We start from the raw sequence: 25,789 nt of genomic DNA on the forward strand, positions 1-25,789 counted from the left end.
ACCTATTAAATATGGTAGCTATGGAAATTGGTCAGATAGAGAAAAAAAAAAGATAGCATGGCTGGGCAGCAAGAAGGAAAACATAAATATGTAGAAGCAAGTATACAAATGTGGGAAAATTAAGAAGAACAATGAATCTGGCAGTTTTTCAGGCACACACACACACACACACACACACACACACATCGACATGCACACATATATCTTATCCCAATACTATGGTGATTCTATGATGTCCATAATTTTTAACATTTTTTGTATTATGACTCTCTGGTAGAAAGATGAAGCCTATCAACATCTTCTCCAAATAATGATTTTAAATGTGTAAAATAAATATATAGGATTCCAAAAGAAAACTACAAAACTACAAAAAAAAATTCCAAAAGAAAAAATATTGAGTATCTATTAAACATTAAAATTTGAAAAACTGTTTTAAAAAATATTAAAAAAGCAAACAAACATGGATCATGGATTAAGAGCCTTAGTCTTGAAATCTAAGCAAAAGATTGAGATATATGACAGGGAATGTAAGAAAAAAGAGAAAAGTAGTATTAGGATAAGAAACATAGAGGCACTTTGAAGTCAGGGAGGAAAATTTTTGGTTAGCAATAATTATAAGCTTATAAGAGACGCAGAAATTCCCAAATATAATGCCTATAGTATTTGATTTGCTTCAGTGGCTCTTAAATGATGATAATAGTAAATTCATTAGTCACCTTATTCAGAAATATTTACTTTGGGAGATAAAGAGGAAATTATATGATCTCTTCTGCAAATCACATAAGGTTCCATAATTTAAAATACTTTTTGTATTAATATTTTAAATTTGTTGACTTTAGGCCCCTTGTACTACCATGAGGCATTTAACTTTCCCTCATGTCTGTTACATGTTCCCTTCCAATACTCATCATTCTTGTTTCAGGAAGTTCAAAGAGATGGCCCAGGCAGTATGGTGTTTCCCCTTGTTGCCATATTTTCTGGAAATATTGTTTTTCCATTACTTTCTCCGACTTGTTAGAATAATAAAGAGACCACTAATTTGAACCAAATTAATTCCATTTTGTTGAGTGACAAGCCTGAAGATCTAGGTTAGATAAATAAGATCAAACTGGAACAGAAAGCACTTCTCACATTCTGTTCTCTGATTTCCCTATCTAAAGAACAAAAAGTAGATAATTAGCAAGTAGTCAATTTGAGTACTACTTAATTCTTTCAATAAATGTCCCAATATAATTGTTTAAACACTCAGATGAATGAGTTAGAAGTAGATAGTAATTCACATCTGGTTGCATTATTTTTAAATAGGAACATATATCTAAATTACAGTTCTATTCATCTGTTGTCTTGTAGATTAATTCTGTAGCTATCAACAAAATGGAATGAACACCAGAAAATTCGAGGGGCTTTAAAAATAAATATATAGTTTCTAAAGAAGAAAACAAATTAAAAATCTGGCTTTCAATAATATGTCTATTTCTGTTGACATTTAGTGGTCACAAATTTTTTTTTTAAATCCTAGCCATAAATGGCTAGTGAAGAGGTAAATCTTTTCCCCCTTTATTAAGTAATAATAAGATTACAATAATTGGGGATTAGTTAGCATGTATATATATATATATGTTGTGTTCTTTTTTAGCATGTATATATATATATATACATATATATATATGTATATATATATATATATATATATATATGTTGTGTTCTTTTTCTTCTTTAAAATAATATAAAGGTTCTCTCTGGGGTAGTGGGTTTCTTGGGGGGGTTTTCTGGAGGCAGCCTTAGTTTCAGTTGAAAGTAATAACCACCCAAAACACAGCCAGGTGTTAAAAGTTCAGATCTTTTATTGCCTCCAATATAGCTTGATTAGCTTAGAGGCCTCTCTGCTTGGTTCCAAGAGCTCCCTCCAAATGTCTCCAAATCCAAAGGTTTGTCCTTCAGCCCAGCCAGCAACAAGTTGAATCTGTCTTGCCTCTGAGAGAGGGCTTCTGGCTCTCAATCTTCCAGAGGGCTCTCCAATCTAATTCAGCTGAACTTTCTTCACTGGATTTATATATGACTCTTCTGAGAGAATGGGATTATGGGTTTTCTCCCAAAGTGCTCTCTGGCCCTAAGAGCTTCAAGGGAGGTGTGAATTCACAAAGTTACAAAGTTTACTTTGTGAATCTCCCATACTTATGAACTCTGTGGAGTAAAGGTGTGAACGCAAGCATTGCATCAATTAGTTCTACTTAGTACCTTGTTTCAGGTTCTGGCCCCAAAATATCTCCTTGTAAGATCAAATCAAGGATACTGAATCATGGTAAATGAGATAATTATTGTCTCTATCAACTCTAATGAGTTAGCAGTTTGTAAAGATTCCAACGTATATATGTAAATATATCCTCTCTTATTGCTTTATGACTAAATATTCCTATGAAATTTCTTTCTCTTAGAAGTTTTTCTGGAAAGAAATATGATCAAGCATGAATCTTCAGTCATATTGTGCACATTAATTGTTGATATCCCCAAAGGTTCTTTCTCAGGACCTCTTTTCTTCCTAACCAATATTGATTATAATCTTATCAGGTCCCATAGATTCAATTATATCCTTGCTGATAGTTCTCAAATCAATGAATCCTGTTCTAGTCTCTCTCCTGAGCTCCAGTCCTTTCATCATTAGTTGTCTACTGGACAATTCAAAGTAGATACCCCATAGGTATTTCAATCTCAAAATCTCCAGAACAGAACTCATTTTACTTCACATTCCCTCCTCCAAACTTCCCATTATCATTGAGGACATCACTACCTCCCAGTTACTTACATCTGCAATCTCTGTGTCATCTTTAAATCTATACTCTCATCCCACATATTCATTCAGATGTCAAATACTTGGGATTTCTACCTCTGTAAGACTATTGCACACATCCCTTTTTCTCCTTGCACACAGCTACTACCCTATTTCAGGCTTCTCATCATCTCACCTCAACTAATACAGTAGCATTTTGATATGGGTTCATTTCCTTGCAAAGCACAGGTTTGACCACATTTCCACTTCTATTCAATAAATTCCTATTATCTTTAGAATCAAATATAAACTTAATTGTTTGGCAATTAAATTCCTTAATAACACGGCCCCTTCCTGCCTAAACTTCTCATACATACTACCCTCAGTAGTATTCTGACTGCCTTCATTTCCTCAACTGTAAAATGGGGACCCTAATATCTACTTCATAGCATTATTGTGAGAAGATGATAAAATATTTGTAGAATGCTTAATATCGATCTTGGCACACAGGAGGCACTTAATAAATGCTTGTTTCTTTTCCTGCACCCCTTTCATCTATTTTATGGTCTCTCCATGCTGACCCACTTGCTATTTGTTACATACAACTCTTCATTGTCTGTCTTTATCCTTTTGTACTTGTCATTGCCCATTCCTGAAGTGCTTTCCTTTTTTACCATCTGCTCCTAGGATCCCTGGCTTTCTTCCATATTCAGCTGCAGTATTACTTTCTATGGGAGATCTTATTTGCTAATACTCTCACATCTAAAGTTAAGATACATCTACTCCTCATGCATCTTGTTTGTTTTATTTATATTTCTTTTTAACTATTTGGAACATAAGCTCCTTGAGGGCAGGACTATGGTTTTTTTTTCCCCCTATTGTTGTTCAATCTCAGTACCTAATACTGTTTGGCACATAGAAAATCCTTAATATATGCTTGTTCATTGCTTTCAGTAATCAAAAACTTTCTTGCTTTATGTCTCTAAAATTTAATTTTTGTCTAAGTTTTTCCTCACCAATAAAATTCATACTGTAATGACATATCTTAAAATATTTTTGATCATTTAAACTATTTTTCATGTCATGTATAAAAGAATTTACTGTATCCCAATAATTGCTGTTGTTGTGATCCTAATTTTTTAATATAAACTCCCTAAAGTAGCAGAGTATGCAGACATGAACCTGAGGAACCATTAAATTGCTCTTAGATTTTAAAAATAAGCTAATTATGTGTGGCAGGGTGTGTTTTATTGCATCTCCAGAGACAAGAGAATGGGGAGGAAAGAGCTGTGATGATTATCTATAGCTGGTCATCTTCCCCCTCAGGAAGGACAACAACATCCATTAGTGTTACTATAGTAACAAGTGCTTGGTCAAAATTATAATTGGTTTAAAAAATAATGAAAAAAGAAAACACCACTAACCACATTTTTAGAAGATTCCAAGTCTTGAGCTTGGAGGAGAAGTAGATCAAGTAAAAGTAATTTCTAAAATTTAATGGATGTATTAATTCCATGACAAGACAGTCTTTGCTATGGTAACCGAATTCAGGACCACCTTTTTTATGTAGGTCTTAAGGCATTCCTATTGTATTTCGGCATTGTAAATAATGAGCATTGGAGAGTGGCATATTTGTACCTTATTGGTACTACTTTTGTACTCTTTTGGCCAGAGATAGCATAATTTTTTTTATCATTAAAGGTTATCCTTTGTATCGCTCTATTCTCTTTCTTCCTCCTAATGCCCCCCACTTGCCTGTCATTTTTAGTGCACAGAAATGAGTAATTTGAGAACTTCTAGCATCAAGACCAGATCATTATTTTAGAACTCTTTGACTGTTATGGGAGAGGTCTTTTTATAAGCTCTTGAGATTTCACTAAAAAATTAGTATCTTTTATCTGCCCATAAAGTAAGGCCAGCCCTAATCCTAACCATAACTCCCCTTTCTGTTCCTGTTATGGTTAGATTAACTAGAAATAGTAGAACTAATTCCTTTATAGAAATGACTTTGATCAAGAAAAGATGGCTTATATGTCTTACTTCTCACTTAGTTTAGTCTTTGCCTGGGTTTGCTCTTTTTTATAACAGTGGGAATTCAGAGAAAATATTTATGATTTTGCTGATTTGGCATATTCTATAAAATTATCTACATAATACTAAACTATAATACTGTTCTGAAACCCTGGTGGAAAAATTCATTCTTCATCATGTAGAGCAGGATTTTTTTAACCTAGGATCCCAGAAGGGATCTATGACCTTGAAGGAGAGAAAAATTATTCTTTATTTTCACAATCCTCTAGCTAAAATTTAGCATTTCCTTCAGTCCTGAATGTAGATAACAGACCATAGTACTACATAGGTTTCATCAGACTATCAGAGAGGTCTTGTGACATAAAAAAGTTAAGAATCTCCAGTTTAGAGTGAAGATTTTGCATTTATATTGATGACATATTTGAAGCCACATCTGTGATAAAAATATAATCCCAGTATGTCATAATTAGCTAAAATAACTATCAGTAGGTGAAAATGGTACCCTGATTAAATGAATGTCTTTCTGGGATGGGATGTGTTAGAATCAAATCAAACCAGCTCCAGCTGATTGTTAAATGTTCAATGTGAACATTTACACCTTAAGCATTGGCAAATGTACATATATTAGAGGTTGGTTTATTATTTTGTTTATTCTCTAGTCTTGAGAAAATAATGCATATTAAATTAAATTTAATTATTTTTAATAATTAATAATTCAGATTAAACTTGAAAGTATTTTGTACATGCATTTCCCCCCTTGGAGATCTGGTTGTTAAATATTTACCAATACATACTTGATTATAGATATTTATTAAATAACTAGCATTATTATATTGACATTACACTTATATGAAAGAACAATTTTGTAATAATTTTTCATTTTTTTAATCTTTCAGCATTCTAATGTACCAGAGCATCTTCCACCTGATGGGTATGCATTCAATAATACAACTCATAAAAGAGGACCTCTACTAGACCAAGGGGAAGCTGCCTTTGCTTTTAAGCAGCCTTATAACCACCATGTGGAGAGGTAACATTCAGTGACCACTGAGAATTTGTGCTTGTCTTTTTTTTCTATCAACTGGTGGTGATATAATCTTCTCTGCTTCTGTAAATTCAGTTTATTAATATTTTAAAAACATCTTTGATGTTGCTGTTAGTGGAGATATGATCTACGTTCAAGTCCTTCTGACATATACTGGCTTTGAGATACTGGGCAAATTGCGTGACTTCTTAGCACTCTGGGCAGTTTGCTAAGCAGCTCATTTAGACCTGGAATCAGGAAGATATGAATTCAAATCCAGCCTCAGACACTATCTAGTTGTGTCACTCTGAGAAAGTCACTGTCTTTCCATATATATGTAGATATGTAATACCTATATTATACTATTTATTATATACTATATGTATTATATATCATATTTTACTATAATAATACCTGCTTCCCAGAGTTATTAATCAGAATCAAATGAGATAATATTTGTAATATTCTTTGCAAACTTTAAAGTGCTTTGTAAATGCTAGCTATACTAACAGACCACATATATAACAGCTAGTTTCTATTATTATTAATCATTATTGCTAATAATTATTATTACTAAAGTTTCAAAAACAATGCTGATCTGCATTGAAAAAGAATTTCTACACAAAGACTAACTTTCTATACAAGTGAAATCATAGTTCATAAATTCATAGATTTAGCACCAATTGTTGTCCCTTAGGATTGATCATTCCTTTGAAAAAATGGCATTATAGTGGGGGAGGAGAGGAAGAAAAATCCCTTAATTCCATTCTCAGTGTAAAATATCTTTTGATGAGTTTGCCTTTTATTAAACTATAGACCTCTATTAGATGCAATGAGTTAATTAGAATTCATAATATAAGTTTCTCCAGTTCTTTTTTGTTTTCTCAGTTTGAAAAAACAGAACTTTACTATTGGAATTGGGATAAAAATGTTTATACTTAGAGTTTTATATACATATGTTTGTTTCTTTGTTTTTCTTTGAAAGTTTTATTTTTCAAAGAAGTCTCTATTTGTTTTTACATATATTGCCCTTCTTGAACATTTTCCAGCAGAGAGCCAAAAATAAGAAGAGAGGAAGTAAGCAATTGATTCAAACTGATAGTACCCATGCACTTGTTATTTTGGAAAGGAAAGAAAAGCAAGGGAAAGTAGTCAGGTAGAATAGTGGGAGAGCCAAGAAGATTCCTGATTTTTAAATGATTTGTATTCACTTAGAGGTTAAAAAAATATAATTGGCAAAGCCATAGTACAATCTTATCTTTTGTAATTTTCTACCCAAACCTTGAATTTCAGTCCAACTCAAAGGTAATTTTACTATCCTACCTTTTCAGTTCTCTTATCTTTTTATTTTGCTGCTTTGTAGATTAATTTAAAATAAACTATTCTTAAGAGTTTTTTGTTCAAATTTAATATGTCATACATTGCAAATTTTTTCAGAATCTATATAATGATTAAGATTTTTACTATTAAGTTGAATTAAATTGCATGAATTTTGTGACATAAAAATTTTTGTGGTATAAGAAAGAATTTAAGAAAACTTTTAAGAAATTGTTTTTTCAGTAAAGTTAAACCATTATCAAAATACAGTAATAGTAACAATAGTAACTCATTTCATGTAGCACTTTTAATTTTCTAAAGCATTTTCCATATATTATCTCACTTTAGCCTTAGTACTGTATTATTATTCCTATTTTATAAATGTGGAAATACCCAAAGAAGTTATTTGTCCATTGTCACAAAGCTAATAAACAATGGGAAAAGTCCATTTGCTATGCTACACTTTTCTGTATTAGCAAATAGGCTGGATCTATATTTAGATTAAATATACTTTGGGAGTTCTAGAGATCAGTGATATAATTCAACTCCTTGGAACCTTTCCATTCCTGTTAGTAGCCATAATAACATTTTAGAGTTGTTTTTTCCATGATAATTTTCCATAAATTTTAAAATATGTAACATTAGCAATTAATTACCTTCCTAGCATTTATATTTGATAGCTCAACAGAAGATGTTTTAGAAAGATTTTCCACAATATTTGCATAAAAACAGAGAAAACTGAATTCAGCCTTTAGTCCATCAAATAGGCTCTGGGCTCATACAATCTGGGTTCCAGGTTTTTACTCCTTTTATTTTTGTTTGTGTTTTTGTTTTTAATTTTTTCCTGTTCAGACTTCCCTCTAAAAAGTTTCAGTTTATAACGGAGGTGTAATCTCATAGATCTAGGTCTCCTTAAAGCAATCAATCAAAAAACATTCATTAAGCCTACCTGTTAAGTACCAGGGACCATTCTAGACAATGGGAATACAAACACAAAAATATTATCCTCAGGGAGCTTACATTCCATGAAAAGAGACAATACGTACATCAGTAAGCATACTTCTAAGAGACAGAAGTAGAGAAGGAGCACATTAGAAATAGGAAGGACTGCCACTGCAAAATCACAGAGATAAAGACATCATTTAATGGGTTCCTACATCCAGTACAACCACTCAGTGTGACAATACAATTTACAAGGTGCAGAGCTGCCTTTATTGAACCCCATGAAAAATGTAGACAATGCATAAAGGACTCAAAATTGCCCATAAATATTACTATGCTTCTCTGTTTCTGATAAATTCTACCTTGCCTGAAATGTCCTCTATAGACATAACACCCTTCAGAAGTGCTGAGAAAGGAAACAAACTCAAGCTTGTTATGAGGGATCTTTTAAGATTTTGGTGAGTTCCATTTGAATGCCCTTCCCCCAAAAAACAAAAGAGCAAACAACAACAACAAAATTAAAAACAAAAACAAAAACAAATAGGCATCTAGCCTTATGGCACTACCCCCTCAGAAGGGAAACAGACTGTGGACTTCTAAACAAGCAACCTTTAAAATGCCCACTTTTCTCCTCAGGTATCCCACACAAGAAGGCATTCTGTATGCTTTTAGAATAGTACTGTATAAGGGGTCTTTATCATAAAGGAAATGAATTTTGATATGGCTAGAGATGTAATCCCAGAAAATATGCCTTTTTTACTAGAAGACTGAATTTGAGGATTAAATTGCCAGGAACCCTCCCTTTTCTAGAAGGCGGTGTTTTAGAAATACCAGACACTTTCAGAAATATAGGTTTTAGAAACTACTTATATCAGAGGATTCCCTTTCCTATAGTTGTTATCTCTTGGCAGAGAAAATTTACTACTGCCACTCTGGGGCTAGAAGGCCAGACAAGATTCTAGAAATTCTTTTTATGGTTCAGGTGCCCAAGAGCACATATTGCTACCATTTGTGTCTGTGCTAAACGGGCTTTCATAGTAACAGACTTCCTACCCCTAAATTCCAAAACCATTCCTACCTGTTTTAGTCTTTCCTCCAGAAAAGAAAAAATCTCCCAAGAACAAAAAGGTCCCAAGCAAGTAATGAATAATGTCCTTTGTAATCCAGAAGGAAGAATTGGCCCATTCCACAGATCTATTCAACAAGAATTCAAGCCAATAATTTCATTCATTATCCTTGAGTTCTGTCCCTCCAGGAAGTGTTAGAAAAGCATATTTATATCTTCCATAGGAAGACAGAATCAGAAGTTCCAAACAAAGACTTACTACTCTAAGGAAACTTCTTGATCAAGCCCATACCCTTACAGGTGTTTTTAATCTTCTCAATAGGTATCCTCTATTGGAGAAATTCCCTTAAAACCCCAAATATAGAATTGTCACTTTCTAAAGCCCTACAAGTTGATCAAGAAGCTTTCATAACCATCGGCTAGCATCTGTATTGTAGAAATTCAAAGGTCTCTGAAAGATCTTCTCTTGTTTAAAGTTCAAAGAGAGATTTCGCATCTTGATCACAATTACTGTATTACCACAGGATTTTAATTATGTGCCAAGAATGAAGTGCAGATAACATATGAAATCCACTCACCCCTCAGTGAATTTACTGTGTTGTGGTTTATACCATGACATTTGAATGATTATTTAGAATCTGGGGAATAATTTTGGAGTTCTTTTTAAACTGCTAATTCAATTTCCTTGCCTTTCACATTTAACATAAATATCAAGCTCATTAATCTTGTTCTGAATGAGAAATTGAAATTACATGTTCTGATACATTATAGATTTTAATATGAAGTCCTGGATGGAACTAAACTTATTTCTAATTGTTATTTTTTGGTTGACTACATCTAATGATATGGCCCCATAGAACATTAAATTATGTCTCTGAGACAAATTGAAGGCTTAAACTGGCCTTAAAGAATGCTGCTACAAGATTTTGTTTGCCCAATCACAATGAAAAAGCTTCCTAAAGAGTGTCTAACATTTATCTCACCCTTTTTCACAATTTGGCACACACTCAGTTAACTGAAATAACTAATTACTCCAGGATAAAAGAGTGATATAAAGGAGGAAAGATGAGCAACATTGAGAATAGAGAAGGAAGCATGTATAAATGAAATATGGATAATAATGCCATTTATTTAACACCGCTTCTCTGCCTAACTTTGAACAAAGTAGTAACTATAACTGTGTAACCTTAAGTTACCTAACTTTTGGAGGTTTCTGATAGCTAGCATTTACATATCACTTTAAGATTTGCAAAATGCATTAGTAATATTACCTCATTTGATTCTCACAATCCTAAAAATAGATGCTATTATTAATTCCATTTTTAGAGAGAAGAAAACTGAAGCAGAGAGAGATTAAATGACTTACCCAGGATCACACAACTAATGTCTGAGATTGATTTGAATTCAGATTTAGACTCCAGGCCCAATGTTGTATGCATTATGATACCTTGCTGTTAATTTGTATGGAATTGGTAGACTACTAAAACCTCCAGATCTTTTTCTGATAAACTGCTCTCTGGCCATGTCTATCCTGTCTTGTAATTTTGAAGTGGAATTTTTCTAAAAATAGTCACAATATATTTACCCTATGTTAATTTTTTTAAAGTGTGGCTCAGTGTACTTGACTGTCAAGAACTTTTTGAATCTTGACTCTGTCATCTCTCATTTTAGTTTTGTGTCACTTGCAATTTGATTAACATTCCATCTCTGCCATTCTCTGCATTTATCTCTGTCATTCATAATGATATTAAAAATCAAATGACTCAGAACATATGTCTGGAACATTCCATCAGAAACCCTTCTCCAAGTTAACACAAAATTGTTAAAATTTGAATCCAACTATTCAACTCACTTTAACTTATCCTAACTCTGTTATCATTTACTCCATTTCTAACTATCTTTTCATAATAATGGTCTGAAAGACTTTGTCAAATGCTTTGCTGAAATCTGAGAAAACTGTGTCTATAGCATTCTCCTGATCAACCAATCTAAAAATTAAATGTAGATAAATGTCAGTTACCATTAATAATAATAATTCTAATTTGGCAAAATGTTTTTTATTTACATTCTTGATCTTTTATTGAATTTTGGTTATTTTTCAAAAATCATTTAAAATTTAAAATTCATTTAATGTATCACTTTGGTAATTTATTGGATAGGAAATTGATCTGTGATTTCATGAATATAGAGAATTTGTCAATCAGGAAATTCCCTCTACCAATGTAGATCAGTTCCACCTCTATAATTTATAATTTTGAGAGTAGACTGATTCTTTGATTATTCCTCTGAATCCCAGATTCCAAATCTAAAGAGCTCTCACTGTTTTCATATTTTATTGTCTTTTGATTTTGCTTTAATATTTTCTGTATTGTACAATTTTTGAGCTTTATTTCCTGTAGGCTTTTTTTCTAAAAATTGTGTCCAAATTCTATACTGCCATAAAATCTCTTCTTTAATTTTTTTATTGAGAGCTATATATTTTCTCTTTATCTCATCTTCAATTGGGGGAAAGGGGCAGGCCTTCCAATCACTCTAGGGATTTTTTTTTCCTTTCTGTTTTCTTTTCTTGAATTCTAACTGTAGTTTCTTTTTCTTTTGGAGCTTTCTTCTAACAATATCTTAGCCTCTATTTTCTTCATTGTATTAGATATTTGTTTTCTATTTTCTCTTAGTATCTCAGCCTGTTTCCCCATCTATGATATATAATTTTTTTTCCCCTTCTTTTAGTTCCTATGAGAGAAAGAGTGGAGAGGAGAAAGTATTTGACAAATTTCTTACTGTTTTGAAGTGATGAAGGGCAATCTTATTACAAGATCTCACTCAACTAGGTTGAGTGCTAAAGTTCCCATTAAAAAAAATCTATATTTACCATACTTCAAGATATTTACCTACTCAGTATCATATTCATGACACAGCTAGTTGGATTGGCCTTTTGTTTACTTTGTGCATAACTCTTTTCACAGGCCTTATGAATAACTTGATTATATAGTTTGAATAAGTAGAACTCATAGACAAATTAAAATCCTTCAATTGATAGCATTAAGCAGAAAATTTACTTGATTTGATTTTTGATTTCTTTTGTGTTATCCATTTTGTTAAAAATGCTAATAAACTTTTACTTATATGCTAAGGAACAAGAAAGTAGAATTAAAAAAGGTAGGGAAAGGATATGAATGAATGATTATTACAATCTTGACAGTTGTATCATTTAGCCCTAAGAAATATTGTTTTCAATTGGAGACTCCCTAGATATTTTCCTTTTGATGGACTTTTTTTTTTTTTTTAACATCCAGCAGTAACTTTTTTCATTTGTTTCAGGAATTATGACCTACTCAAAGCCCCTTCCAAGAAATATGCCAAATCCAAGTATGATTTTGTGGCCAGGAACAGCAGTGAGCTTTCTGTAATGAAAGATGACATATTAGAGGTAAATGGTATTTACAATTCCTACTGTAAATGATAATTATAATGATGGTAACAATGATAATTGTCATTTACATAGCACATTTAATTTGAAAGTCACTTTTACATGCTTGTCTGAACCTTGCAACAACCTTGGGAGATAAGTACTTCTACTTAACAAAAAAAAGTTTGTTGTTCTTATATTTATAATTATTTTATTATTAAGCTGAGGATATAAGTGCAAGTGCAAAGCTGGCTTACCATTATAAGCATATAGTTAATTAGAGTTTTTATCTTATTTGTAGAAATTCAATTAGATAAAAACTATCTATATATTTTGTATCTTTTCTGATCCTTTATTTATTTGAGAAGCCAGTTATCTTTGTTTTGCTGCTGAATGTGAACACATAGGATGAAAAGCTTCAAAAATATCTCTCATGAACTATTTGAAATTCAGTTTTAATAAAAAGTTAACTGGTTTTTCTCTTTTCCATCTACTTTTTGTGTCTATCTAACTTGTCAAACATTTATTAAGTGCTTGTTGTCTAGAAGACACTGTGTTAGGTGCTAGAACTAAAAAGGCAAAAATGAAAGCCTCTGCACTCAAGGAATTTATATTTTACTGGGAAAAATAAAAACATTATAAAATAAGTAAATATAAAATATACGCAAAACATGAATATAGAGTAATTTCAAGAGGCAGCCAAGTCTGTACCATTATCTAGGGGAATTGGGAAGGTCTTCCCATATTGGAAAGTTCCACCTGAACTATGTTTTAAAAGAAGTTAGTGGTTCAGTGAAATCAAGATGAGGAGGGACATCATTCCAGACATGAAGATCATCTCGTGGCAAATAAACAGAAACAAGCAATGAATTAATATGTATAGGAAACAGCTATCAGGCCATTTTGATCATAATAGAAATTGTGAAAGAGACTATTCTGAAATAAAACTAGAAAAGTAGGTTAGAGCTATATTGTGAGAGGGCTTCGAATGCTAGATTGAGGATTTTGTATGTTATCTTGGAAGACTATAAGGAACCTCTGGTGTTTGAGCAGTGAAATGACATGGATCTATTTTAGGAACATCAATTTGTAAGCAGTGTGAAGGAGTGATTGGAGAGAGTGGATAATGGAAGCAGAAACCGATCAAGATTCTTTTACTGTAGTATGAGTGAGGGATAATAACAACTTGAACTAAAGCCAAGTAAAGATTTAAAAGAAGGAGAGAGAGACCAAAGATATTGTTGAGGTCAAATCTGTAAGACTAGGATATTAAATAAGCATGGGAGGTTGAGAAAGAGGAAGGAATCAAAAATGACTCCAAGTTCACGAATGACAATGATTGAAAGGTTGGTGGTGTCCTGAATAGACATAAAGAAGTTAGGAGGAATATGGTTTTTGAGGGAGAAAATAATAGCTTTTATTTTGGATATATTGTATTTAAGATGGTTATAGCCCATTTAAATAGAAGTGCTTTCCAGAAGACAGCAATTATTAGGCCTATAAATATAGATTTGGAAGTCAGCTGCATAAAATTAATATTTGTATTCATGAAAAATGAAGAGATGACCATGCATATAGAGGGGGAAAGGGACCTTGATTAATGACCTGATTTAGTTGGGGAAGTTAATGGGAAAAAGCTGATGATCCAGCAAAGGACATTTAGGAGTTGTGAAACAGGTGGAGAACCAAGAATGTTATGTTACAAAAAAGGAGGAGAGAGCATCTAGAAGGAAGAGGTATTCCCCTTTTAATATATGTGTGTCTTCTCATATATTTTTTTCTTAGCATAAGTGATCTCCAAAACATAACATTTCATGTCTGCTACTAGTATTTGCATATTTGCAATTGGCATTTTCTATGATTCTGATATCTTTACTCTGCCTCATTTCATATAAATCTTCCTACTCAATATAATTCTCTATAAATTAGCAACATTGTCAGAGAAAAAACACTGGTCTGTTTGGATGTCTATTCAGATATCTAGTGTGGAATTCTTTGCACTTTTATATGAATGTCCCAAAATTCTTAGTGCAGTGTTAAGATTTAATAACTTTTTAAGCTTTAATAGACTAAAATTGCTTTAAAACTTCTGGAACATCACACACACACACACACACACACACACAAATGTTCTAGTAAACAAATGTGCTTAGCAAAATATTAATCAATTGATATAACTTATTACTGATCCTCGTATTCCTAACCTTTATTATTTCTGATGGAATACTGTTTCATTGTATTCATATTTTAGCAGAGGTGAAGCTGAAAACTTGATGGACTTGTTTGCAACTGCTGAAGAAGTTTCTATTTATACTATTCACATTTGGTCATATTTCTTTTTCTAATTAATGCAGACAGAAAGAAGCTTTGTAAATTCTAGGATATAAATTATTTTTTTTCAAACACAAAAATTCAAGTGATTCTACTTTCTTTCTCTCCTCTTCCCTCCCCTACCATAGGATCAAGATCCTATCCCTGGTTTTATTTTGTTTCAAATCACTCTTTAATTTCCCAAATACTGCTTTAATAAGAACTGTGGCTTCATTTCTCTAATGTTGGCTTTGAGGATGAGATATTTATATAGAAATTCTATTTCACTGTTATTTATTGTAAAACATGAATGTTATTTATTTAAATGTCTAATATGGTATGTAGCAAAGGCTAGATCTAAGGCATAACAAAACTATGCTGTACATGTTCAAGTAAGCCAAATAACTGATCAGGTCAATTGGGAAATAGAGCAAAATATTCATTTTGTATCATTTAGACAAAAAATGATAATAATAATTCTTAATTAAAAAAACAATTTTAATTTAGATAATGAGATGAAATGATATTTGCAAAACTTAGCTCAGTATATGGCTAATAGTAGGTATTACATAAAAGTTTACTCCTTTTTCCACCCCTTAACTAAATTATTTTCTTTATGATGGTAAACTAACTTAGAACAATCAGTTAAGGACAAGCAAAATGACTTTACAAAGACCATTCAATAATCATTATAATACTCTCTGTGGTAGAGAGATTTATTTAGATTTTGACTTAATTAAAACTATATGGATTTTTCCAGTTCAGAGTTCAAACATATGACCAATATGGGTCTTTTGTTTGTTTATTTGTTTGTTTACAGTCTTGAACTGATTCTTAAGATGGGTTTAGAGTTGAAAGGGATTTTAAAGGCCTATGTAGTCCATTTTCTGAATCAGATTCTTGGACAAAGCTCTGTTTCTTTCACAGAATACTCTTCCTCTTATCTAGTACATTCTTTTCTTTTCATTAATTCCTTAAAATGCCTCCTCTTCTATAAGCCTTTTATTTCATTTATGACAACCCATAATTCAAATATGAAAAACATATTAAGTTTCTTGTATTATTTTACTTGTGCATAATTGTCTAGTTTCTTACTTATATTTATTTGGTTGTTTCAGAGTTAATCACTATTGATATTTAATTATTAAGTACTAAAAAGGATAATTTATATGTGTTTATGCCCTTGAACAATTTAATAAGAAATATTTTAAAAGTGAATGTTTGGAGGATTCTGGGAAGATGGCAGAGTAGATTGGTAAATTTCGAGCTCCCTAGATTTCCCCCACAAATAGAACAAATTTGCACCTCAGGGCAAACATTGACTGGTGAAAAATCAAGATTTAGGGCAGAACAAGAGTCCTCCAGGTATAACAGCAAGAAGATCAGAAGAAAGTCCCTGGGGTGGAGATTAATCCATTTGAAGAACAAACACCTCCGGGCTAGTTTTGCAGCAACACCTACTGGCGAGCCCTGGGGCGAGCTGAGTTTGGCAGGAGCCTCTGCAAGTACCTTAGAAACTTTCATCTCCCAAACTCAGTTGGGGATCTGAGTCTGGTAAAACTGAGGGAACTTCAGCTGATTAGGAATACAAGGGCCAATTGTGCTGCAGAACTATGGCCTGGGCAAGAAGGAACCAGCCCACCCAGTGAGTGCAGAGGCAATGGGGTAGGGAGACTGCTGACTGCGGGCACTTGCAGGAGGGGGGAACTTTTGGTTTGGGGTTTCTTGTCAGAGGGGAGAACTAAAGGGAAGCTTGAGGCACCTTTCCCCCCATGACTGGAGGTACTTACACTAATACCTCTTATTTAAAAAAAAAAGAACTGGCAAAGAAGAAATAACTCCATAGAAATCTACTATGGAAAGAGGGAAGACTGGGGTAGAGGAGGACACTGAAGTAAAAAAAAAAAAAAAAAAAAACTTCTGCCCTAAAGTGTAATGTGAAATGGCTCCCTGCCCAGAGAGAATTTATAGCAGAACTCAAAAAAGAATTTAAAAATCAAATGAGAAACATTGGGGAAAAACTAAAAAATATTAAAACCATTCAAGAAAAACAAGATTATTAAAAAAATTAGAAAAGGAGATACAGTGTCTCAAAGATAAAAATAAGTCTTTAAAGGGACTTCAAGGGAAAACTGGTGAAGCTATGAAAGACCAAGAAATAACAAAACAGATTATAAAGAATGAAAAAAAAAATAGAACAGAATGAGAAACATCTTTTAAGAAAAATGACAGATCTGGAGAACAGATGAAGAAGAGAAAATATAAGAATAATTGTAAAGCCTGATAGTTGTGACCAAAAAAAAAAAAGGGGATCTTGACACAATAATGCAAGAAATAATCCAAGAAAATCCTCCTGGAGTGATAGAACATGAGGGGAAAGTAGAAATAGAAAAAATCCACTGATTACTACCTTAAAGAGGTTCTTGTTGGACAACACATAGGAATATTATTTCAAAACCCCCAAATCAAAGGGAAAATGTTTCAAGAAACAAGAAAAAAAATCAAATATGTTGGAGTTACAATTAGCATTATACAGTACTTAGCAGCCACAATAATAATAATAATCAAAAGAACTAGACCTGCAACCAAAAATATATCCAGCAAAATTATCTGTAATATTGAACAAGAAAAAATGGATATTCAATGAACTTGTGGATTTTTAGGACTTTCTGTCAACCAACCTCAAACTTAATAGAAATTTTATCATTTAAGAGCCAAAATCAAAGATCACTTTCTAGGAACTTAACAGGGACAAATTGTTTGTGTGTGTGTGTGTGTGTGTGTGTGTGTGTGTGTGTGTGTGTGTTTATATATGAAAAGTACACCATATATTTAAGTTTAACATCAATGATAGGGTTGCTTAAAAGAAAGTTTGGGGTAGAGTTAAGGTAAAAAAGGTAATAATGTTATATAACCGAGGTGCAGAGGAAGAATAGATTCAGACATTAGAGTGGGGAGGAGTGCTCATAGTTCTGAAAACCACTTACATCGAGAATGAATTTAATAGGCAACACTGCTTACAAATCATTAAGGGTATAGCAACCTTCAGAAACTATGAAGAAATAAGGGTAGAGGGATGAGCAGACAGGGAAGCTAAGGGTGAGGGAAGAAGACAAGGGAGGGATCTATGGGTGCGGGGAGGTTAAGTAATAGCAAGGCAAGTTAAAGAGCAAAATTAAAGCAGAGACAGCAGGGATAGGAAAGATGTGTGGGTGTGTATGAGGAGGGAGGAGTGGGATATGTGTTTCTATGTATATGTGTGTGTGTATACACACACACATGTAAGTATACATAAATATATTTTTTCTTAACTATAGCTTGGTTTGGGGGGAGGAGGAAGAAAAGAATAAAGTAAAAATATTGCACAGCAGAGAACAATTTACAAGGAAGGAAAGATGGACATCCATGAATATAATTTCTTCCACTAATATATATATATATGTACATAAATATATATATACACAAATATATATGTATGTATATGTATACATACTTTCTTGGACTAGTAGTTTGTTATATATTTTGAGTCCTCCTTGATATTTATGTTTTTGTTATAGTTTTTAATTGTTTTTCAATCATGTTCAATTTTTTGTGACTCCTTTTGGAGTTTTCTTAGCAAAGATGCTGGAATAATTTGCTATTTGCTTCACTAGCTCATTTTACAGATTAGGAAACTGAAGTACATTGGGTTAAGTGACTTGCTTAGGATCACATAGATAATAAATATATCTGAGGGCAAATTTGAACTCATGAAATCCTGACTCCAAGCCCAGAACTTTATCCACTGTGCCACCTATGTGTCCCTCAAATGAGATAGTATACCTAAAATATTTTGTAAATCTTCGAACATGATATAAATGTAAGTCAATAGCACCTCAGTGGTCAATGAAGAACTTTAAAAAATATGAGTAAGATAAATGTGATCATATAGATATATGATTGGAAGAGAAGATGGACAGTTCATGTAGTGAGAGATGATGGGTAGATGACTTGGTTAAAGCAACGATATTCTCATAATGTTAGAAGAAAACTAGAAAGGTCTCCAAGATGTTGGCTGGACTACTTTGGCAAGCACATGAGAAGATAAAAGAAATATTGCTTAGGGTATGTAATGAGCAAAATAAGTATTTATTAAGCACTTACTATTTGCCAGGTATTATAAAGAACTCAGGCTAATGGATGAAGCAACATATGCATCTTTAAATATGTAAAAGATATATATACACACACACACACACACATACACACACACACACACACATATATATATATATTACATATCCATTATATGTGTTTGTAAATATAAGTTTATGTCTTATACATACATAATTATTTACATTTTTCTTTCCCATTAGAAGAATTCCTTGCAATCAAGGACTATGTTTTTGCTTTTCATTATTTGCCAGTACGTGTGTGTATGTAAATATACTAAATCAATAAGATGAATTTGAAGTTCAAACTAATTTATCGCTTTAAAATTTACAATCTGCCTAATCTTAACACATAGATTTGTATAGAGATATGCAGGTAGTTGCATGTAATATATAGCAGTTTGTTCCTTGGATTTTTTTGCTTTTACCTTTAAATATGTTGTTCACTTAGGGAGCTCTAGCTAGACTATCATAGTCAAGCTATGTTTGAAGGTAAAAGCAAAGGGAAGACTTGTTTAGGGGAACAAGACTTACATGATTGGAATCACGATGTATTTAAATAGTTTTTACCTTCTTCCCTCCTAGCCTCAAATATGATCATGATTATGAATATCATCTAACAATACCAGAAAACAGGTGGACAAAGCAGTCCTGCTGAGTCTAGATGCATTTGTGTTATATAGATTAACTGAATTAACACTGATCTTTACTGAATTAGTAATGAACTAGAAATGATTCTGAGAGTGATAGAAGGACGGAACTGCGAGATAAATAATAAAAAATACATCTTTTAAAAAAGTTTTTATTAATGTCTTTTTTTCATCTCATCACTGCTATCTCCAATATAGCATCTCCTCTCTTCCCTGTAAGTCATTCTCTTTAATAAATTATATTTTTAAAGACCACAAAAGATGTATATAATACTATGGACCTCTCTTATCCATGAAGCGATGACCTGGGGTATCTTTTCACACTTCTTCATTTGAGCAGCTTGACCTAAATAATTTTATTGTATTCACTTAATTTTTTTTTCATGCGGTTATTCTTTCCATTTACATTGTAAGTATACAGTTTTCTTGGCTTTATTTACTTTACTTAGCATCAATTTATAAAGATCTTTCCATCCTTGTCTGTATTCACAACACATATCATTTTTTACAGTATTACAAACATGCACCACAATTTTACTTATTTTTCAATTGATGGGTATCTACTTAGTTTCTAAATTGATATTACAAAATATGCTACTAAAATATTTTAGTACACATGGCAACTTTCTTATCAATGGCTTCATTGGAGTATATGATTAGTAATGGAGTCTCTTGCTCAAAGGAGATAAACACTTTAGTTACTTTGCATAATCCAAATTACTTTCCAAAATGATTGTACCATTTCATAGTTCTGCCAATTATATACAAGTGTACCTATCATTTCATAACTCTCCCAACATTTAATTATTGCCATTTTTTGCTGTCTTTGCCAATTGCAGATTAAAGAATGGCATTTGTCATAGTTTAAGAAATGAAAAGTCCTTGATTAATATTAATATTCTATGATATTTTAATGAAAATGAAATTATAGTCAAAGATTAATGTTATTATTAAAGTGTTTTTTTAATATTCTTGACAGATTCTCGATGATAGAAAACAATGGTGGAAGGTTCGAAATGCAAGTGGAGACTCTGGATTTGTGCCAAATAACATTTTAGATATTATGAGACCCCAAGAGCCCGGATTAGGACGTGCTGATCCACCTTATACTCATACTATACAGGTACTATTAATTTCTTACTATAATTTTTACTGTTTTGTTTGTGGACAAGGTCCAAATTGATCCTTATGGTGTAATAGATAATTGAGTTGGAAATCTAAATTTAATTCTCTTCTCTGCTACTTCTTGGCTGTGTAATTTTGGGAAAGTTGTTTATTCTCTCAGTTTCCCAAATAACTCTTCAAGACTTTAACTGGCAGAGAAGGTACCATTCTGTTTTGGAAGAGGAATATCCTTAACATTAGCAACATAAATAAATGAAATCACAAATCCAGTCTTAAAAAGAAAGGCAAGACAATCATATTTTGGCTTTTAATCATTGAAATTAATTCTAGAATATCTCTTATAGCAAAAAGGAGAAATGACATGTTTGTGCTTAGCACATAAATATATACACACCCATATACATATTTCAGTTAAGGAAAAAAACTCATTGCTCCAAACTTTGGTAATAAATAACTTTCCCTACAAGATGTTTTCCACATATGTTATTTTCATGATCTTCCTATCTTTTTAGAAAATTAATGTTCCCACTCCTTCATCATTGCCATTACCATATTCTCTCCTGTTTGACTTTAAGAAGTAGGGCTAAGAGGAATATATAATAGGAAGATAGGAATATCTATTCAGAGCTGAGAGACCTGATCAAGATCACTTAATAACATCATTTTTACAGATAATGAAATTGAGGCCTAGAGAGATCTATAATCTAAGAATTCTAATATTTAAATACTCTGCAACTGGCTTTCCTGTAACTTCTGCTTAGTTCTAATATGCATTGACTATCAAAAATAGATGGCTAGTCTGGCTGTAAAATTTCTTTGTTTTCTATGTTAAAAGTTAAAATACAACATATACACAAAATTAATATATATAGAATTATATATATACATATACAGATATGTTTGTGTGTATGTGTGTGGTTTTATATATATATATGTATTATTGAATCATACCAGATATCTCTCTGCAATGAGTTTAGACTCTTATGATCTTGGGTTTCACACCCTCCCTATGTCTTCAACCTACATTCTTCACTCCTGGGACTTTTGAACTATAGTGCTTTTGATTTGGTTATGTTCCTGACATAATGCCACACATGGCCCTTAATGTTAATATAATTCTCTTGTCAAATTCTTAGAACTGTTTTTTAACTGCCTGAAACTTGATAAACAGATTTATATTAAGTCCAAGGATAATGGCATGAACATATATAAGAAGTACGTTGGATATGTCATGAAGTTGTTTTGTCTTAGTGTTTTGAAATGGTAACATTTCAGGCCTGAAAGTAAATTTTTTTTTAAACCTGAAATTGTGGTAAAGTTCTTATAAAATTTTTATCTTCATACTTCTGGCTAATCAGTTGGTGATAGTAAGTTTAGAACAGTGATGAACTTTTCCCTTTGTTTCAAGTGACTCACCATAATTTCACCATAATTCATGAAAATAGCCATATAGAATATAGAAGATATAATTAACATATATAATATGAATTACATATATTCAATATAGTGAATTAGCATATATATACACACTCATATATACATACATACAGAAAGATATATAGATGGGTAAGTCAAATATACTTTTGATAAAGGAAAACTGATATTGAAATGTGTTTCTATTTATCCAAACTGTGAGTATGATATATTAAATATTTAATTTTATGTTCATCATTTGTTATTAGCTGTTAATGCCAAAGAAGGAGTTTGAATTATTTAAGGTATGGGATTGCTTACCTTACCTAAAAAATATTTCATTTCTTATAGGACTTTGAATTTAACTTTCTATCTTAGGTTTAGAAATTTTTGCTTTGAAAAAAGAAAGACAGCAACAATTAACAAAACAAGTTTCCAGTTGTTTGTCTTTAGGATATTATTGCTATAATATAAATCTTATTTCACCTTCTGGATGCTGTAGCTTCTTAACTTATCCATGAGATCATGTTTACTTATTGCTTAACCAGCAACTGAGAATTTCTGCTTCAATTGAACTTACGTCTGCACTTTTGACTTAGCTGGATTAATTTTTATTTGTTTAACCTTGTGATTTTACTGCACGGAAAAGACTTTCCCAGTGGATCCTTGTATTTGTTTGCATTTGTGCATGTGTGTGCGCGCATGTTTATAGGCATGCACAGGCCAAGGAGTTCCATTTGTGGTGATAAATATATATATATCTATCTGATTGTACCTAGATAGATATGGCTATCTGTTAGAGGTTTTTATTTTTTTTTTCATTCTTTGGTGTGTGATAGCTAGGGGTGGGCAAACTTTGGCAAAATAACACCCTCCTGTAAACATGTCAACAAATATGTAAGCATCTATATGCCAAGTATACGTAAGACAGACTTATTGGGAGTTAAGATCATAAGTTCATATTCCAAATCTGCTTTTTTCCACTATCTTTCTTTTTAAAAGATGAATATTAAATAAGATTGCTTTTTATGGTCTATTTTCAAGGCTTCTAAATCCAGATTTCTACTTTTCAAGATCCACAGATCTTATTTTGCTTTCCAATTGGGTTTGACGCTATACTTCTATGTTCTGGCTAGTGTCATAAGCTAAGTCATAAACCAGAAATGTTCATGCAAAGGGCTGGAAGACATTTGCTAAACAAAAAGTACATTTCCTTCTTCTAAGCAAAACAATATCTTAAATGACAGCATTTATCTGGAGTTTCTGTAAATAACTTCTCATGTTCACAAGCAATTTTGATTTAGCTCAGAGATTTTTAAAATTTTAAAATTTGTCTTTCTTCTCTGATGATAAATTTGTTTTATCTGAGAGTTGCCCATTCCTAGCTTTTTTTAAACTTTTCAGTAGGATTTAAATTAAATATGTACATTTCTGTTTGTGATTGTACATGTAGTGATAGAAAAAAAAAGTGTGTTAAAACTGTGTGCATGAGTGACTAAGTAAGTGTGTGTGTGTGTGTGTGTGTGTGTGTGTGTGTGTGTGTAGGAGGGAGAAGTTTTAGTTTTGATTTGTTTTAACATTGGGCCTTTAAAAAAAGTAATTGCTTTCTTTTAAGATTAAGTTCATTCATTCCTTCTCTCTCTTTATCTTTGTGTCATATTTTGAAGGTCAAAAAGTCTCCATTTATGTTATAGAAACTTATGTGATCATGATGATTTTATTCTGCTTAGGCTATGTTTTGGAATTGTTTTCCTAAAATTGAGGAAGCAGTAAAATTGTTATTTTATGAATTTTACAAACTGATTTAATTCCAATAATATAAGCAGCAATGCATGGTAATAAGCAATTACATAAATCATCTTGCCACTCTGATTTCCCTTAGAAGTGATAATATAAGGTCATAGGACCACACATCTACAACTGAAAAAAAAACTTAGGAGCATGCAAGTCCAACCCCCACTGTCTCTCATTTTCCAGATGAGAAAACTGGGCCTCAGGAAAGAGTCCCAGTCAAAAATACATTTCTGACAAATTTATTTTCAATATGATTGCTTTCCTTTATAACTCTATGTACTTCATGCTTTTAAAAGCATTAATCTAAGGAAGATATAGGTTTCCTCAGTCAAAAATATCTCTGATACACACAGAAAAGTCTCAATTGATAAACAAAACACCTGCAACTCACTGTAGCTGTGACAAAATTTGGGCCACATCATTGATAAAATGCCAATAGATTCCTCAACCAGTAGATCTGTATTTATTGGCACACGGAAAAACTTCTTGGGCAACTAGGTATAATTTATAAAGTTTTGGGCCTGGAATCAGAAAGACTCATCTTCAAAATCTTCATATCTGGCTTCAAACTAGTGTGATATTAGGCAAATCATCCATGTTTACTTCAGTTTTCTCTTCTGTTAAAAAAAAAAAGTGCTATAGAAAGAAAGAAAGAAATGACAAACCACTACAATATCTTTGCAAAGAAAATTCCAAAAAGAGTTATGAGGAGTTAGACATGGTTGAAATGACCTAACAACAATAGCAAGGGAAGCTTTGATCCAGTAAACTTCCATGTTTGTTGCTACCACTGTGTTCCTAATATCTTGGATGCTAACTTTCCTATCAAGCAAGCATTGATATGTTTGGGGAAATCACCTTAATCTCTGGTCCTCAGTTTTCTCTAGAAAACAAGAAATTGAACTAGACCATTTTAAGGACTTTTTCAGCTCTGAAACTCTGGGAGTCCCTTATGTCAGAGCTCCAAGGAAACTAAAAGTAATTGCTTTCCAAAGAAAGGCTCGGTAAACCTGCACTGAAAAATGTATTACTAAAAAAAAAAAAAAAAAAAAAAAAAAAAAAAAAAAAAAAAAAAAAAAAACAAAAAAAAAACCTATACTTGTCTACTGATTAGTATTAATTTATATACATTAAAATAATAATTCTAGTATGCTTAAATATTTGAGAGGATATAATATAGGAAAGAGATTATATCATTCAGCTTGGGTCCAAAAATCAAACCCAGAAATAAGAATGGAAGTTAAAAAGAGAAGTAGATTTGAACTTGATACAAGAAACAATTTGAATTATTTGTATTTGGAATGAGTTACTTTGTAAGTTTACAAGATACTCCCTTGCTGGAGGTTTTCGAAGCAGAAACTCAATGCCGTTTAACAGCAATCTTGAATGGGCTGCAAGTTATGGATAGATTGGATAAGGTGGTTCTTCTGAGTCTCTTCCATTTTTAGTTACTATGAAATCACATCATGTGTCTGCCTACTCTGTAGGGTTGTAGGGCTGACATTATGCTCATTCCTGGTATCTCTAAAAACTTGGCAAAAGAGGTAAAAAAAAATCTCACACAGAAATAAGATAAAGGTAGCAAGAGTTTTGGGGAAAAGGTGATGAGCATAGTGCTTTGTCTGACAGAATAATATCACTAGAAAAGTATCCGAATGGGAGATGGAAGTGACTCTGCCATAAGTTTGTTCTCCAACTGTGGGCAATTCATTTCATTATTCAATAACTCAATTTATCATTTCAAACTAATTTCTCCTTTTGAACTTCACTTCTATTATATAAGTTGGCGTGAA

At 32.2% G+C, this 25,789-nt stretch overlaps 1 protein-coding gene across 1 annotated transcript in view; it reads left to right on the top strand.

Annotated features, from left to right (window-relative positions):
- The window catches only part of EPS8 (epidermal growth factor receptor pathway substrate 8), a 230,289-nt gene that overhangs the window by 185,151 nt on the left and 19,349 nt on the right, over positions 1–25,789 (top strand). The window contains exons 16-18 of the mRNA XM_052000226.1: positions 5,695–5,828; positions 12,466–12,574; positions 20,644–20,787. Of these exons, the coding sequence (XP_051856186.1) occupies positions 5,695–5,828; positions 12,466–12,574; positions 20,644–20,787 (387 nt within the window). The remainder of the gene's footprint in view (positions 1–5,694; positions 5,829–12,465; positions 12,575–20,643; positions 20,788–25,789) is intronic.

Source organism: Antechinus flavipes, chromosome 5 (assembly GCF_016432865.1).
Source record: "Antechinus flavipes isolate AdamAnt ecotype Samford, QLD, Australia chromosome 5, AdamAnt_v2, whole genome shotgun sequence".
NCBI classification, from domain to species: Eukaryota; Metazoa; Chordata; class Mammalia; order Dasyuromorphia; family Dasyuridae; genus Antechinus; species Antechinus flavipes.